General features: G+C 42.5%; 1 protein-coding gene across 1 annotated transcript in view; it reads right to left on the bottom strand.

Annotated features, from left to right (window-relative positions):
- Positions 1-7757: 7757 nt before the first annotated feature.
- Positions 7758-19186, bottom strand: part of NVL (nuclear VCP like) — an 83014-nt gene continuing 71585 nt past the window's right edge. The window contains exons 22-23 of the mRNA XM_067564881.1: positions 16698-16768; positions 7758-8880 (exon numbers count right to left, since the gene is read on the bottom strand). Of these exons, the coding sequence (XP_067420982.1) occupies positions 8836-8880; positions 16698-16768 (116 nt within the window). The 3' untranslated portion in view covers positions 7758-8835. The remainder of the gene's footprint in view (positions 8881-16697; positions 16769-19186) is intronic.

Here is a 19186-nt window from a genome sequence, read left to right as displayed (position 1 = left end):
GCTGCCCTAGGTGGGGGGAGTTAAAGCTTGAGACCTGGTGACCAGACTTTGACTTCAGGCTTTGACTTCCGCCCTGGTGGGTGGTGGGGGCTTTGGCTTCAGCCCCAACAAGTCTAAAGCCAGCCCTGGTACCCCCATTAAAACAGGGTTGTGACCTACTGTAGGGTTCTGACCCACAGTTTGAGAACCACTGGTTTAGACCCTAGTGGAAAAGCCTCCACTAGCCTGGTATGGTTGTTTTAAAGCTGAACAAGCCCAGCAAAATCCACTCAATGAGGCTTGCTTAATGCCATCTATCAGCTATACATGTTGTCTACTCCATGAAAAAATGAACAGGCAATTTGTGAAAACACATTTTGGCACCCATGTCCTGGTTTTGGCTCTACTATGAACCTTGTTGGCTCCTAAACTCATTAAGGGCAAAAGTTCCTAGCTGCTTGTTTCTGCTTCTGGGCATGTGCACTGCTGCCTTAAGCCCCAGAGTGATTCACATAGCAGGGGAAAAGAGGTCTTTGTCTACTTAAATTGTGTGCAGGCCCCAATCCAGTAGGTGCTTAGGGGTCACTTACTGCATTGTGTCCCGGTCAAAATGGTGACTGCTGGTAGTGAGAGCGCCTCCTCTCTTCTGCTTCCCCCTCCCCCTTCTGTTCCCACAAAAAAACATTTTTAGGTTCCTAAACAGCCTCTAGACAGCAGTCCACAAATGAGGACCAGCTAAACTGAGGCACCTCCCTGCAGCCTGGCTTTAGGTGTCCCTCTCTGAGGGGGTAGGGTTATGTTAACTGCATCTCCCATTGGTTAGCTTAGGTGGCTCCTTGCCTAGTGTGTTGGTTTCTGTGGATTGCATTCTAAGATGCATATCTCTTCCCTATTCATTGTGTAGGCAACCTAGGGATCTAATTCAGCTTTGTCAATTGTAGTGTTCCTGTGATTGCCTAGGCACCTGAAGTTAGGTGCTGTGATGCTCAGAATTGGAATGCCTGAGTCTGTTCATGGATCCCACCCTTAGTGCTGCCATTCTAATTAGCAGACAGATCTTATGATTTAAGGCTGAGATTTTGTCATGGTTATTTTTAGTAAAGGTCTGACAGGTCATGGTCAATGAACAAAAATTCACAAACTCATGACCTGTCTGACCTTTTTTACTAAAAATAATGTAGGCAGAATTGCTGATGGGGGAGATGAGTTAAGCCCGAGTGGGAGTTGGGGGAGGGGATTGAGAGCCCAAGCCTTTCTGTGGGAGAGCAGGGGCAGTCCAGCGCCTGCTCCCTGTGGTGGCTGACAGCTCCAGGGCCAGTGGCTCAGCGCTGCGGGTCCCCCTGCTGCCTGTGGCAGCACAGAGCTGTGGGTCTGCTGCCACAGGGCTGAAGTGGAAAATGTCACAGAGCTTTCTAAAAATCACAGCATTTGTGACCTCCGTGACATACTCTTATCCTTACTTATGACCGATACCTATTCCATCTTGAAAGTGAATAATGGCAGACACTATTAAGAAAAAGCAGACACTATTATGCTAATGCCCCCTCTGCCATTTTAGAGTAATCTTTAAGGGCCAGATTTCTAAAGGTATTCTGGTGTCTAAAGAGGCAAATAGGTGTCCAGTGGGTTTTTTCAAAAGTGCCTATTTGTCTCTTTAGGTACCTATATATCTTTAAAAATCTGGCCCAAAAGAGTAGTCCTAACCTTGCATGTTTGTCATAACAGCTGGAGCCAAACTTTTAGCCTTCGCTAAGTGTTGGTGTGGTGGTTTGTGCAAGGGAGGCTGAAAGACCATTCTGGCCTATGTTTCCATTCTTTGGATGCCCTTCTTGATTCGCTTTAAAGGGGCCTGATTGCTAGGGGAATGGGTGCTCATTTTCTTAATATTGGCCCCGTTAGTGATTCTGGGTGACCAACTTGAGTTAACTCTGTCACTTTTGAAAATTTAAGCCCTTGTCTGGATTTGGTTAATTCATACATATCAGTGACTTGAATTTACAGCCTCCCTACAAAAGTTAAGGTACTTCACAAAGAATTAACTTCAGTTTGAGACTCATGACAAAATAGCTGGCTTATTGTACCATTTAATTCTCACTTTTTCAGCTATGCTTTCTTTATATCAGTATAATCGAATAAGTTCTGTATTGAAAGGTAAACTATAAATAAAAAATGCTTTTGGCTAACACTCACAAAGTGGCTTTTGTGCTAGATGCCTTGCTAATAAACTAGCATTCAGTGGATTAAAATGTAAAATTTTATATGTATAGGTACCCATCTATAATAAGTCTAGCTTAATTAACCTCCCCCAAGACTTTTATACAGAACAGAAATATGAAGCAAGTTTTGGAAGCAGATTGTCTTCCTAACATTTTTGTTTGAACAGTGAAATTGCCAGACATGTTAGAATACATGAAATTTTTTAGCCAAATTAATTTGTTAGCTAATCTGTTTCATTCAATATCTTTGATTTCTTTCTTTTTTTTTTTTTTAAATAAAGCGTGGGGGGGGGGAGGGCATTATGTAAGTTCTTCTGTGCTGAGAAGGCTCCCCTGGGTCTGGATGGGGGAATGGAGTATCTTCCTTAAAACCTTCCCACTACTTGATATAAGCTATCCTTTGCTTATTAAACAGGTTAAGAAATATGAAGTGTGTATCTAAATATTAGAGCAACATAAGACTGAAGTTAACTATTTTATCTAGGCTGAGTTGTTCATTTCACATGCTGCCTCTGGTCATGCTTTACTTTTTTATAGGGATGTTGCACAAGCCTCGTGTGGAATATACTCAGAGGTCAACATCCAGAAAAGCAAAAGCTGGCACAACACTTCCACAGCTTGTTGTAATTTTGATACCATATTTTGAGGTGTGGTAATTCAGTGTGTGTCTTACATCCCATCGGCTGCATTAACTACAGGCAACTGTACTTTAAAAGGGTTTTGCTTTTCACTTTATGGATACCTAATCCAAGATAAAATCACACATCCTTCTGTAGTATTGAAAGTAGGGAAATAAAATGGGTAGATTCCTGTACAAATCTTAAGTTGTGCAAAGTTGGTTCAGATATGAATGTATAATACTTAAACTAGCTCTTGCTGTAGGGCAGTGACTCTCCTGACATGGTTCCTCTGGCCAATGCTTCCTTCCACTGCTTACCATGACAACAGCTGTAGTCAAAGGAGGAGTCCTAGATGATGCCTTAGCAAGTCAGTCTATTGTATTTTCACAATTCTATGAAGTCTGCTGATTGGTTAAAAAAATAGTCTAAGGCTGCAGTTTAGGCTGAGCTTAGGACCTAATACTGCACACATACATGAATCTGTATTTGATGTCCAGTGTAGGGTTCTCTAGGCTGTGTGGGCTGTAGAGTCAACACATTTAATTCAGGGGCAAATAAATTCACATTTATTTCTCTCGTACTGAGTGGTAGTACTGACTGCAATTCCAGTCAAAAAGCTGGTAATGTAGCGCTCCAGTGACAAGGGAATGTGAAATAGGGATAGGCTGGGTGGCTAGGATGCCCCATGCAGAAATATAACCCACATCAAATGTTACTTATTTTTATACTGGTATAAGTATACCTTGATTGAAGTTCTTAGGCTCATTTAAAAGGACATCAAAGGCTAGATTCATAAATGCACTTAAGTGCTGCAGTGCTCAGCATAATTAAATATGCCTTGAGCCTGAGAGCGTGAGAGTGACTATAGAGCAGTGGTTAGGGCATTCCTCTGGAAGAGCAGGCTCTCAGCTCACCACACTGCCCCTTTGGTCAGTGGAAGCACTTCGGGTGGAGAATGTGCACCACTGAGCCACGGAGGGTAGTGTAGACATGCACCACCAGAGTAATTAATGTGTTGGCTGTAAGTCCACCTAATATAGGTCAACTTACCTTTCTAATGTAGACATACCCTGAGAGAGATACAGAAAATGTGCAAGTTTTAGACAGCCTGGATGGGAGAACCTATAGAGTGACCTTAGTTGACATCGTCATCCATGTTACAGGCTTGAGGGTGAGCGAGGGGTGGTGGCAGCCCTTTCTAAACAAACACATTAATTCTTAAGGTGACAGCATTACAGAAAAAAATTATATAAAAACCTACACACATGCTCATAAACTTACCAGAGACCACCCCTCTTCTGCAGCAAGTGCTCGTCCTTTAACCCCATCAAGGGTTTTTTCTTATGGGTAGGAGTTCATAATAGCTCAGAACAAGCAAACATTAAAATTCAGTCTTTTGTTTATCCATCTTGGGTCTCTGATCTTCAGATACCAGGAACAGTTAATCAGCAGGCAATGGTTCTCTCCTTATGGCCTAGCTTCAAAAAGGCTGGATTTCTGCATAACAGAAGGTGGGAAATAAGCATTCACCAACCCATGGAGACACTGTTTGTCCCAGAAATCCACTCTTGTCTAGCCCAATGTTCAGAGTAATCCTTTGAAATTCTCAGGATTCACATATCTCCCTGCTAGAGACACTACATACAACCCTGGTCCATAATACAACATAACCTTTGAATTTATACAGTGGACTCCAAAGAGACGTAAACTTAATTCAATAAGGTTTTTCAAGGGTATTGCAGGAAATGGCCATATGTGTCACCTGCCCCTCTGTCCTCAAGTTACATACCAATTATCATACAGCAGTCATGCCCAATTCTTCTGAGTGGTCCTGTTCTGAAGTTCTGGGGAGAGGAGACTGTACATTCCCATTTAACAGCAATCACTGATACTGAACAAAAGGAGGGTTAGGGGGCACTCTCGGGACCTGATCCAGCACCACAGCAAAGGAAAGGAGCTCCGGCAAGGTTACAGAAGTGTCAGACAATAACAGGACTCTGGGAGACCTCACATGTTCTGCACCTACTCTGAGGAGCTGGACCATATTTTTTCAAAGGCAGCCATCATTGAATGTCAGCATGTTGTGGACACCCCACGAATGCTGACCAGAACAGGATTGACCCCGACAGCCACAATCTCTTTGGTTTTTAACACCCCAAGGCAGACACACTGCCAAAGAAACTCCTAAATCAAAGACAGAGCATCAACTAGACAGTGCTGGGAAGGGGACCTTTTCCAGTAACGTATGTGCTATATTACAACTGTACAGGGGAATTTAAACAACCTGCTTGCTTCACTCATTTTTGGAGTGCATCTGCTTTAGATACTCTAAATTCTAACACATGAATTACATTCAAATTTAGCAGTAGGTTTCCTTCACATTGCACCACACCCAAGGAGAAGAAAATATTCCCAAAGTTATTTCAAGTTGAAGAGACAAAGTTGTTCATTTGAGTATTTTAAATTGCAAAAAGTGGGAAGCACACAGGGAAGGACTTAGTTAATTTTTGCTTAGCTAGAAGATCTGGATTGTATGGTACTGGGTGCCCTGTAAACATTTCAAGCCCTAGTATAATTAAAAGTTACACCTCATCTAGGAAGGAGAGTGCATGATTTTTTATTCCTGCCAAGCACATGGGATTTAGAGTGACTGATCAAACATATAACTGGCTTTCCTACCCCTGAGATCAGTGCATGTTGTGATTTGCCACTCATGCTGGCCCCAGCCCAGGTAGAATGAGTGAGGCAGTGTAGCTTTCACAAGAGAGGGACACAGCAACATGTAGCTCCTCAATCAGAACTAGCATTGATTAAACTCAGCAGCATCAGAGTCATTACTTTTCAAGTCAGAATATCCAAAATTATCATTTCACACCTATAAACAAACCACAAATCTGGTGGGTTAGTTCATATTTAGGAAGAGAATTTAGAGTAGGTATAAACATCTGGTAATTCACTTCTGCCACAAAAATGGTATTACTAATTGAATGTACATTAGGTCTTAATTTTGGAGATTAATTCCTAATGTGTAGGATAAAATATCCACATGCAGGAAGCCTTTGAAAGGAGGACTACAAATACTTTAGAATAATAAATTCAATTGAACTATATGGTGCCAATTGCATTTTCAGCTTTGAGTCTTAGCTCCAGCAATAAACAGGAATTTGGGAGTGACAGAGGGACAAACTTCTTTTAAAAATGGTTTGGTTACTTTTATTGATTTATATAGTATGATACATTCATTTATTACAGAAATGACTGAAAGTAAAGTCACTTCCAGAGTTGTTTTGTATTCTCTTTTTACAGCCCAAAAGTAGTTTCATTAATACCTTCCCAGCCAACACTGTCATGCTCTTTCTTTGCAAGCAATACTTAGCAACTGCTGGTCTCAAGCAATCAACTCTTTCCCATTCTACTGTAATCAGATGCTTGTGAGCTGTCTGTTTTGCTCTTGTTTCCTGCAAAGTTACACTGATGTAAAGTGAATACTGTTTCCTGTGCAGACAACTTGGACCTAAAGAGTAGTCTGACTTTCAGTCAGAAAGGAACACTTCTACCAAATTCAGAGTCAGTGTTTCCTTACAAGCTAACCCCCCCTCCTTCTGCCCTTCCTGAGGTAGTTGAGGACTCAGAGTACCTATAATGTGCTATATCAGTTGTTTAAAGGAAAAGCTTATGAGAGAGGTTTAATCAAAACAGTTTTACAGCTTCCCATTTGGAAATATTTACAGTTTTAAAATTAAAATTAAAACCATTTTTAGTATTGTTTTGGCAAATAACTAATTACCAGAAAAGCATTTATATTTACTGTGTGAGCCATAGTCATTTGTTTCCCTTATCACGCATTTGATTTAGCAGCAAATGGAGGAGGAGCTTTTTCTTTGAAAAGTGACATTTCTCAAGGACAATACTCAGAGAAATATTTTAAGCAAACATCTTCCTTTCTGAACAAAGTATTTCCTTTTTAAAAGGGGAATTTTTCAGAATGAAGCAGAGCAGTTTTATGTAAAAATCAGTATCTTTTTAGTTTTCAGTAATCCCTTACTCAGTATCTAAGGGGTTGTCTACAAGAGGACTCAGGAAAGTTAAGATAATCAACTAAAGCTGTGAAGTTAATGAGCGAGACAAGGCGGGAGAGGTAATATCTTTTATCGGACCTGAAGAGGAGCTCTGTGTAGTTCAAAAGCTCATCTCTTTCACCAACTGAAGTTGGTCCGGTAAAAGGTATTACCATACCTCTCGTCTCACTAATATCCTGGGACCAACATGGCTACAAGAGCACTGCAAACTGTGTAAACGCATGTAAGTTAAAGTGCATTAAACCTGAGTGGACACACTTCTTCAGAAGTAAAGTAGCTTTAGCTGGTTGTAGCTTAATCCTAATTTAGCCCATGCGTACATGGCAAATTACTGTGCAGAAAACCAGGGTGTGACTCTACAGTGCACCACTTGCCGGACAGTAATGTCCCGTGTGAACTGGAGTGCATGTCCTGGAGTGCGGCCCTTGACATCCCGGCTTCCTGTGTAGTAATGTTGTGTAAACAAGCCCACCCTGTATTGGCTTTGCACCTTTAGTTAATTCATCTTAACTTTTCTGAGTGTCCCTGTGTAGACAAGCCCTATCATATTAGCTGCTTGAATGAGTGCTGCCTCTCATACTTGTTTCAACTTGATTATATAGAAAGGGAAGTCATGAGCCTCTGTTTCCATGGAAAGCAGTCAGCTTTCTGGATTATAGCTTTACTTCAGGAGCATGTCAGAATAGTTTGGCTGAGCCTGGAAAAGAAAGCCTAACAAACACAGCTCTTATCTCCCTGGAGTGTTTAAAAACCAAACATTGCAGCATCAAGAACCCAACATGATTAAGGAAAAATGAAACTGACTCCACCGATTTATTGTGCAAGCTAAGGAATGTAAAAAGACCCAAGAGCAGTTTGACAAGTTGGCTTTTTAAAAAGTTTGCTTTAATTAGCTAAGATCCTCTTAGAAACATACTGTAAATACATGTAGGGAAGTTCTTTAAAAGATACATATTTTTGAGAAAACTATTGGGATAATCTCAGCTGAGAAATCTTGCCTGGCACATGTTAAACAATGAAAAAATTCTACTTCAGAGGATGTGTCAGAACATGCTAAATTAAGAGTGATTCAACATCATTAACAGAGATGGTAACAATAATGCATAGCATCTTTCATCATTTGCATCTATTTCTGATGTCACAATTTCTCTCCTTGATAAGAGCTTCATGAACCCATCTTGTAAGAGCATTTGAGATAATAAAATTAAAAACTCCTTTAAGGTGTAGCCCTCCTCCTATACACTATACCAAGAGGTTTCAATCTTCTAATCCTTTGCATAAACCTTTAAAATTAAATCACCTTTCAGTCTGAGAAGTTCCTTTTAATAAGTTGAAAGGGAGGTTCTCAAATATGATGGTACATGCCCATCAAAACAGATTAGCCTCAAATTTGGGAAGGGCAGGGTTAATGATGCAACAGCACATGGCTGAATATCTTCCCAGCCCACTTTCCTAGTTCTCTCCTTTCAGAATGCAATGCTCTGAATAATAGAGCTCATCTTCCTGAAAATGTGCACTTTTCATGTATAACTGAAAATGAGTTGTTTGAACATGCTAAGGCTTTTGAAGGGTGCTCATTATAGCTTCTTTACCAGTTAAATATTTCATGGGTTAAGACCAGAGCACTGAATTTTTTAGAAATTGTTTCTCTGATTTTAAAACTACACTTTTAGGTGGAAGGTTCCTGATAAGCAGAACTAGAAAGTTTGCATCTTACATTTTATTTTGTTAAACAATCCCACTTTTACCATTGTCACAGTGGTAATTCAAACATTGCGGATATCTTCAGATGCAGCACTTATTAAAAAGTAAAATGAAATCATGGTTAACTTCTGTTCCAAGTGTATTTGAGAAGAGAGATTCTAACAGATCAGGTGCTACCATTATGGGCCTCTTCAGCAAAGCAGAATGATGGTCTCTTTCAGGAGTTGGCCAGCTCTGTCATCTGCTCAGCGACTTACGCAGCTCTTCATACATTGCTTGGTCCTAACAATGCCAAGTTGGGCAGGGAAAAAGAAAAGATACTTCAGCACAGCAAAGTTTAAAGGTGACTTTACATACATTTTCCACTAGGAAACCTAAACAGAAATGACCTCTGTGCCTGGTGGCTAATATTTGGCTAAAATATTTACAAAAGAATTGGAGGCAAAAGAGTATCTCATTTATGGGGTTCGCTTAAGATAAGTCACCAACAATCCGTAATTATTAACAAAAGGCTCTGGTCTGAGACCTTGTCTACGCACAGAAGTTGCACTTGTTTATATTTAAGGTGTGATTTTAAACCAATTTAGTTAAACTGGTGCAAAGCCCTGTGTGGATGATGTCTTATTTTAGTGTAAAAGCAATCTGTTTTGGTTTAGTTTATGCCTATTCCCAAACTTAAACCAAAATAAGATAACCCTACACTGAAATGAGAGAGCCCACATAGGGTTTTGCCCTGGTTTAACTAAATTTGATTTAAAATCACAGCTTAATTAAGCTAAACTGGTGAACTTTCTCACAGACTGTTCTTATTCCTGGTCTTCTTCCAAAAGATGGCGCAGGATGGGGGTGCTGCTGCTGTTAATATCAATATTCTTTGTCAGATCAGACTGGTCTGGCTGAGTGGAAGCAGCAGCTGGAATAGAAGTGAGAAATGAAGGTTCAAAATGTACTTTTGTACTCCAAAACGCACTTCAAAATGCACTCAGCCGCCAGAGATTGGGTGCCCTGAAATGTGAACAATTCAGCTTTAGTGAATTATGTAACTCTACTACAGAGTCACTTCAAACTATCTGTAGTTGCACAGCAACTAGCCAAAATAATCCCATTCCATTCTTTACCAATGTAAACATAGTACTCCAACCACTTGAATTGTTGCCTTTGGAGAGCACTTCTCCGAGCTTCTGCAGTATAGAAACTGTTTTCCAATGGAATTTAGATAAAATTTCCCCCTGAATGAATCTCTTGTGCTGGCCCATTCCCCTCACTAAAAGGAAAGGGAGTATTCCACACCCTGATATTGTCTTTCCAGAGGATTTGTTGGTTAACAGTACAGGTGAACTTCAGGAACAAAGCTATAAGATAAGATTTCTACACACCTAGGCTAGAATCAGTGTGACCCGTCCCGTGCCCAGGGTAGCCAACTGATAATGCCAAGATCAGGGCAGGCTGCAAACGGAGAGCAGATTCTCCCAGCACTGGTGGGTGGCACTGAAGCCAGACTTCCCAACCAGCCACAAACTGCACTTCTGAATCCCCACAGAAGCCAGTACACAAATACACAGAGCCCCCTTTACTGCATTTCAGCTTCTGGCTCCCAAATCAGCACTGGGTCCAGTAAAGAGACTAGTTGTTTAAACTCTATGCTCTTTACTAAAATGGTTCCCTCTGACCCCAAGAGGTCAGCCACAGTACCAGTCCAATATAAGTTTGGATCTTACCTAAAATACCATGCTGCCAGCCAATCCTTTAGTAACTAAAACTAAAGGTTTATTGTAATAAGAAAAAAAATAAACCATGAGAGAAATATTATAGGATCAAAGCAAATCAGATACAGACAAATAATTCAAAGTCCATATACATCAGGTTTATAGAAGAAATGTGGAGTTGCAGGCTTGTATAGTCCCTCTAGTACACATCCAGTACCTGGATGGGTCTAAGTTTTTCGGTTCAGTTGCAAAATGAATAGATCCAGAGGCAGGTATGTGTCTATAGCTGAACAGGAATAGAGATAAAATGGTTTCTGTGGTTTGATCTTATATACCCTCTGTCCCTGGCCATGCGGTCTTGTGGAATGTTACAAGAACTAAAATGGAGTCCAGAGGCACATGGGCCAATCCTGGTAACTCCTCAGGTATGCCTTTAGTTCTACTTCGAGTGATTGCTCATATCCATTATAGGTGAGTGTGCGCCCCGTGCACTGGTTCCCGGAACTTTTTTCCCCTTAGCAAGTCCCATAGTCCCTTCTTTCCACCCGTTGACGGTTGCTGGAACGTCTGCCTCTTGCTCAGCAAGTAGCTTCCCTGTTGTTCTACCGTTGTTTAGTATAGTAGTTAAGTTTGCATAATGTTAAGTGTTAAGAGTAGTTAGATTAGACAGATAGCCCTCAGGGGCTTAAGGCTGGGCCATGCCTGGCGCAACCGGTTTCAAATCCTGTGCTGCGTGCGGCAAGCCATTCTCCGTGAGTTACCCTCATGACTGCTGCCTCCGTTGTCTCGGGGAGCAGCACCGTAAGGACAGATGTAAGATCTGCAAGGCCTTCAAGTTGCGTACGCAGAAGGAGATGTGCGCTTGAAGGCCATCCTGATGAAGTCTGTGCTCTGGCTGGACTCCGAACCGGCGTGGTCCCCTACGGCACCGAGCGTTGCCTCGGTGCGGAGCACCCCACCGGCACCACAGTCAACGCATCAACAATGTTTGGTGCCGAAAAAAAAGAAGCGGCAGGACGCCGCCCACAAGGACTCTCCCGCACCGCCTGTCCGGCCGGGGGTCAGTCAGGAGATGCCCCAGCCATGTGCCATGGAGAGTACTCTGGCACCGGCAACTCCCTGCAGGGAGCCTCCCCCGACTCCTGGGGGTGGGTGAGCGCCCCTGCAAGGGCCGTCAATGCCAGAAGCGTTTGTTGCGGCACGCGCCCTCTTGGGTATGCCCACGCCTCTGTCCCCCCACTCCTCAGTGGCCCAACTGAGCTGAGAAGGAAAGATTGCTAGAGCAGGAAGTGAGGCAAAAGCAGAGGAAATGGAGAAAAGTAAACTTAGCCCCACAATTAAATACCCTGAGATAAAGGGCACTGCATACAAGGATTAGTAACCTGTCAAATCTCCTGTTAAAATACTATTTACAGTCAAAAATAACTATTTTAAATCAATACAGATATACCATGTGCATCCAGAGAAAAAAGTTAGTTTTGCCATTCTCTAAACATTGTTCTTTGAGTGATGGTCCTGATATGGATTCCAGATGTGGGTGCGCATGTGTCTCATGTGCTAGAGCCGGAACTGTTTGTAGTTGTGTCCACTGACCCGCACCTATGTTGTGCGCATAGTGGATGTGAGGCTTTAAGAGGCTGTGTGGGTTGATGCCACTCTAGTTCCCGCTTATGGTTGCCTGGCCAGAGTCAGAACCCTGTTCCTCAGTGCTCTTAGCTTGCTAAGAGAACTCTTTGTCCGTTCCTGCTTTTCGTACATAGCCTTCTAGTTGTATATAGTTACCCCATTGTTAGTTAGGCTTCCCTATTGGACTTCTCCCATCGTGGGCCTCCCCTTCCCGCCAGCCCTCCCGGGGACTATGCCCCAGCAAGCCAGCTTCAAAAGCTGTGCTTTGTGCCCACACTTCTCTGTGACCAATGAGCTCCAATGTTGCCTATATTGCCTCAGCAAAGCCCACATCGTTGCCTGCTGTTCCATCCGCTCGTTCCCACCTCGGACTTGGGAAGCCAGAGAACTTTGCCTCTGCAAACATCTGATGGAGGAGGCTATGCACCCCATGTGCACAGTTGGACCTGGGACCGCTGGATCTGCCACAGCAGCACCTGTCACTGCCAATAAGCACCCACTCCCTGGCTGCCTCCTGTGTGCCAGCGCCTGCCATTCCACCGCAACCGCAGGAGCCCCACCATGAACATAAGCATGGACATGGGAATAAGGGCAGCTCCCCAACGGCGACTGCCCCTAAATGCAGCATTGTCTGCCCAAGCCGCGCCAGGTCACGTGAGAAGCTGCATGTCAACCTGGCTGCTCCACCTCCCAATAAGCCCCACACAGAGCATAAGACAAAGTACCACCGTGAACCATGGGTGCTGCCCCGAGCCACCGGTCCACCACCTTTGGGCCCTTCCGGACTCTCACACCGGTTCCATGCACACCAGGCTGCCTGTCTCTGCTGATGCTGCCAAGCTGATGCTGCTGCATGCTGGGTCTCCTCAGTGCTCTGGTACCCTGGATACTTGGAGGCTTCCATCTCCAGCAGATGAACCTTTCCTGTTCCTCCCAGAGCAGCGTCCTGCTCTGCTTCACAGCACCGCCTCTGCCAGACCTGTCCTCGGAATCTGAGTTGTTTTCTGAGCCGGACCCCTCATTCGCACCAGCACACTCTTACAGCCCAGATCCATGGCAAACAACTGCCCTATCGGCCTGCATACGGCCCTTCCACCAAGATGTGATTCCGCTATCCCTGGGGGCCACCGATGCCCAGCAACCTGTTAGCTTGGCCCTATTGGCCTGCTCAGGACCCTTACTGGGACTGTGGGATACCACCACCCCCTGCCCATACCAAACCGAACCCCGCTCCATTTATGATGAACTGCAAAACGCCAGCACCATCGGTCCTCACCGGGGCCTTGTCGTCCCTGTATGACACTCATTCCACCTTCCTTCTCCCCACTGAATGACCAAAGCCAGTATCATGACCTGCTTCAGCGCATGGCTGCAGCTCTCAACCTCCTGGTGGAAGAAGTCCAGGATGTACAAAACAAGTTGTCTGTAATTGCCTGGGCCCTTCCTGACTGCCGTCCCTATCCACGAAGCCATTCTTCAACTGGCCCAGTTGGCCTGGCACACCCTGGCTTCCTGTGTTCCGATCCTGAAGCGTGTTGAGCATCGCTACTTCGTCCCCCCTAAGGGTACATACTTTCTATTTACCTATCTGTCCCCCAACTTGCTCATGATCCAACATGCCCGAAAGCAACACCTCAAGACCACACCCCCCCAGACTGGGCAGCAAAGAAACTGGACCTTCTAGGACGCAATCTTTATTCCTCCATGGGCTACCAGTTCCGTATTGCCAATTACCAGGCCATCTTGGCAAAATATGATTTCCTCTCCTACTCAAAGTTGGCAGAGTTCCAGACCTTCCTCCCAGAGGAGAATCAGCAGGATTTCCAGACACTGCTGGATGAGGGCAAGGTGGCCCTCCAAGTCACGGTCAATACTACTGATACTGCATCCCATTCTATAGCGACCAGCATCATGCTTCACTGGGATTCCTGGCTCCAATCCTTGGCTTCCCTAAGGAAGTCCAGACCACTCGAGGACCTCCCCTTTGACCACAAAAAACTCTTTAGCGACAAGATGGACAAATCCCTCCACTCGCTCAAGGATTCCCGTGCCACTCTGCGATCACTCGATATTTATACCCCAGCTCCAACCCGCAAACAGCAAAGGTAGTCTTTCTGCCCCCATCCCCATGCCATCTACCAGCCCTAATTTCAACACCCAGAGGAGCCATCTTGCCATCGTCTATGCACCCAATGACCCCATTATTCCACCGCTACCACTTCTGCCACCTCGGCTGTCCCGTGCCATTCATCCAAACAAACATTTTGACTCTTTTCTCAACACCCGCTAACCTTCTTCCGCTTCTCCCACGGTGCCCCAGATCATCTTTGGGAGCCGTCTTGTCCTGTTCATCTGCCACTGGGGTGGGATCACTACAGACTGATGGGTGCTGGGGTATTTGATAAAATTCCTCTCATTCCCCCCTCTTGTCACCCTCCACATGGTCGCTGCGGGGATCCTTCCCATAACGCTCTTCTCCGAGAGGGAGATTCGGACAAGGGACTTGAACCTGGTCTCCCATATTCCAAGTGAGTACCCTAATCGAAAAGTTATTGGCTTTTCTGGGGGAGGTCTCTTTCTGGAACCAGAAATTTCTTTTGGAAGATTCCTTAGGTCCAGGATGAAAGTTTCATCAAAGCTAATACATTCTTGTGAAATGTCTTGGTTTTGATGACTCAGTATTTTCCAATGCAAAAATGTTTAGTCAAAATATTCTTAACCAGTTCTAACTGAAATAGGGCTTGTCTACATGAACACTTGGTACATGACAAGCCCTGGGGTGTTAATTTACCTTGCACAAGCCTGCCATGTACCAGGTGTCCATGTGGACCCTGCTGCTATGCACTAACAGTTCCCTAGTGCACTTTACTCTACTCCCATTTCAAAGCGAGATAGATCAAAGCACACTATAGAACTGTCAGTGCATGACAGTGGGGTCCACACAGACACTTGGTGCACAGCATGCTACTGTAGAGTAGATTTACACCCTAGCTTTGCACGTACTAAATGTTTGTGTAGACAAGCCCATACAGTGCAGTCTATGGGACAGGTAAAATCTGAACCACTTTTAAGTGATAGAATGATACTGGGTTTAATTCTCAGTTTTTGGGGTTAGCTCTTAGGGAGTAATTCCTAACTCTCAACAGCAACTGCTCTGGCAGTTTAAGGAAGAGCAGTAATAGGCACAAAAAGGAGTTTTCTGTCCAGTTTCTTCTTCAGCCAGAGGGGCAAGGATCTGATGTGAGGTATTAGTAAGTAAGTGAGTCACTTTTCAAGGAGGTTGAAGCCAAAGATCACCTTTGAAAGGCTGATTTTGTCTTAAGAGTGGAGAAGAGAAAGTTGATAGATTATAATAATGGAGGTTTCTATTGCCTACAAAAGATAAGATAAAATGAAATGATAGCATGCTAGAAAGCTGAGGGTTTAAGTGCATCACTAGCAGGAATTTCCATGCCAGAACACAGATATGGTCTATCTGGTCCAGTATCCTTGTGCCCAATAGTGGCTATACTGAATGCTCCAAAAGGCAAACAATGCCCTTGGTCAGGGGATGAAACATCTTTCTAATTCAGCTGGTGATCAGTATATAACCTCAAGCATGAGGATTCAAAATCCATGTCATTTTAGCCTACACGGTGTAACTGCAATTGCTAGTCTTATCCTTACAAGTACCAATCTTTTAAAGTCTTATTCAAGCCATATACTTCCATATTATCCTGCATCAAGGAGTTCTACAGGTTAATACATATATTGATTACTGAAATTCATAGCTGAAAATAATGACTTTTTTCTGAGATAATATCCACCAGTAAAGGGATATCAGTGACCATGAGGTTATTAAGGATATTTATCTAATCATTTTACACCTAGCACATTTTTGAGTTTGAAAATAGTAGAGGAACTGGTTAATTTATTTTTAGCTAAAGTTCATACTGAAGTGAAAGTGATTTCAATATTTCATGACTGAAGTCCATAAAGCCAGCAGACACGTGGAACCTTTTCACAAGAAGGGCCTTAAAGCAATAAAAGCACTGTCTAAACTCCAAAGAATTCTCCTCTAGTCACACTGCATGAAATGAATGTTGAGAAGTAATGATAGTAAACAGTTAACAAATTTACCAAAAAAAGAATTCATCAAAAAAGAAAATGGTTCATTTCACCTTTCAAACATATGATCAAATTATACCTTGGACTTATAAAAGCTGATAATCAGAAAGAAGAAAAACATAAATTGCTTTTTTTTAATACAGTTTCTTATCTCAAGACGAAGAGGTTTATTTTTACATATTAGCTGCACTGAGTTGTATTTTTTTTAAATTCAGTAGATGCATGCGTGGTGGAAGCAAAGTATAATGCAGCCACAACACCCTGGGCTGTGATCTCATCAGATCTCACAAGCTTAACAGTATCTTTAGAGCCTTGTCAGTTCCTGGATTGGAAACTTCTTTGAAAAATCCAGGATGCTGCAGAAAATGATGTTAAGGAGGTGCACTTCCCTAAGACAGTACTGAACTCCCCATCATCACTGTGGTACTGCAATGGCAATAATCTTTCTGGATGAGATTTAAAACAGAGGCCCTAAATGCTTGAGTTCATTTATGAAAAGTGCCATGAAATCTTTTAGAGTGTTCACCCAGGTGTCCTGAATGGATTCAAACACAGTAAATATATTCTGCCTTCAGTTCTCCTCATCAGTTTCCAGCCTCAGCTTGCTTTGTGTGATGTTAAACATCATTCACTGACCCACAAATTTATAGCTTCTCTTACCTTTCTTGAAATAGATGATCTCACTTTCTTAAAGGCTTCTTCAAAATGTTTTTGGCTAATCTTGATTTCGCCTTAAAAAAAAACACAATACAATGGATTTAATGACTATCTATGATTTACTCCCAGTTCAGTATATAAAACACACCCCCACACCCCACTTTCCAAATATTTTCACTAATCTCAGCCTTGAAGCTATCTCAAGTCTTTGCATTTCACTAACTGCTTTGTCTATTCTGCTCAACTGGAGGAGGTCTGAGCCACAGGCTTGATGAATTCCTGAATTTCAATACCACGTCTAACGCAAACTCTTTCTATGATCTTGAGCAAGTCCCTTACCTGCTGTACATTAATTACATCATCTGCAAAATGGGGATAATACCTACTTACCTCACAGAGTTGTTCAACACTTCTGAAAAGAAGGACCGAAGTTAGCCCTGGTCTACACTTAAACTTAGGTCAACCTAGCCACATCAATCGTGGGTGTGAAAAAGTCACACCTGAGACACGTAGTTAAGACAATCTAAGCCCCAGTATACACACCACTAGATCAATAGAATAATTCTTTCTTCGACGTAACTATATATAGCCTTTTGAAGAGGTGGATTAACTACAGTGACGGACTTCAATTGCTGTAGCAAGCATCTATAACTATAGGAGCACAGCTGCAAGTGCATTAACTGTGCCCCTGTAGCCTGTATAGTGTGGACATACCCTGACTTGCTCAAGATCAAACAAGTTATATATGATACGGATAGCTACAGAAGTAAGGGCTCCTCATTTCCAGTCCTATGATCTAATTACATTACATAATATACACATACGCACCTATTTTTTTTTACATTTTGGAAAAAAACTTTCAACAACATCCCAATTATATTACACAACCACCAAGCAGTTCAGCTCACCCCAGCTCTACATTGACATTTTTTGGCATGCTCCAGAACTCAGATAACTGGTTACCCATTTCATCACCTACCCAAGCTTGCATAATCAGTATGCATATCGGACCATTTCTTTTTCCAGCACTTCTATCCAAAAATTACATGAATAAATCATTAATCTGAATGATTCTTGAACACCGCCTTCGAGATAACAGATCTATTCAGCAACTGAATTTCATTCCAAACAAATGGAAAAGAAGTGTGTGTTGCCCAACTCTCACTAGGAAACAGCTTATAATATATGTGGACTTAATAGACTACAGGATCAAATTGGCACATAGATTTAGTACAACAGTAACTATCATGCATATAGGTAAGCTTCCCATCAGATGTGCTGGATGTAGCAGAGTATGTGTTTTTAAAGAACTTTTTAGTGATTGCTTTGTATATTTTATTAAGACAATTCAGCTTCACTAGCTTGCACTGCCACTTTTCATTATGGTTTTTTTTTTTTTTTTTTTTTTTTGTAAAATGGAGGACTTGAACAACTAGTCATGTCAATCCAGACTTCTTACAAACATATTTAACCACTGTGGGGTTACTAAATGTATGTCTGTGAAAGCTGCTGGTTAAAACTATACTCATCAACACAGCAAGACTCTAGACAGATGGCAGCTATGATTTCTATTCCCAAAAGCTGATGTAAAATCTAGCTTAGCATACCTCCACCTCACCCTCTCTTCTATAGCATACAGACAAATATCTAGAAACCCACTGTGACTGATTCAAAGAGCGTTATGGGGAACACACTATGAATTATCAAGGGAGCTGAAAGCATTTCATGATGAATGAAAAAGCCATGTCAGGTCCACCAGTCCAACAAGGAATAGTATAAACATCTGCAATTTATTGTATTATTGACACACAAATGTTTATTTTAGCTCACAGAATAGCATGTTCAACAATTCAACAGGCTAGAATTCCCTTTCAATGAGTTTCAGTTTCTTTCTTCGCAATCAAGACTATCTTTAATGACATGGCAGCAGGAACATTTGATAAGCACCATAAATAGTTTTAAAAAATAAGGAAAATGCTAGAAATACAGATAGTTAATCAATCAGGTTACTATTTTCCATTTACTAACTGCACCACATTAGCAACAGTGGGGATTTTTTTGTAATCTCCTAATATAGACAAAGCATCTGAGGGAGATTGTTTCCATGGCTCATTTAATTCCCATTCTTTATGCAGAGCCTCCCAAAGGAGCCAATCATCATGGTGGGTCCCTCCACAATGTGGACACTAAGAACTGCAATAAAAATCAGATTCATTTAATAAAAGCCACCAAACTACCACTCAGACAGTAATGACTTTTGGTCCCTAACTTACCCAGAATGGAGTCACACCTGTGACCTACTGGTCTACACTGGCAGCTTAAGTTGATTTAAAGTCCCTTAATTTGAATTAATAACTCCCGTGTCTACACTGGCGCTACTGTTAATTCAAATTAAGGTGCCTATAAAATCGAATTAATAAGACCACCTCTGCAAGTGACATAGCGCCTAATTTGAATTTGTTAATTCAAATTAGCGTCAGTGTAGACGCAAT

This window comes from Emydura macquarii, unplaced genomic scaffold, assembly GCF_026122565.2.
Source record: "Emydura macquarii macquarii isolate MOO-44397 ecotype Brisbane River unplaced genomic scaffold, CSIRO-AGI_Emac_v2 contig_2676, whole genome shotgun sequence".
NCBI lineage: Eukaryota > Metazoa > Chordata > Testudines > Chelidae > Emydura > Emydura macquarii.
Note: the sequence above shows the minus strand (reverse complement) of the source record. Positions and strands in the feature narration are given on the sequence as shown.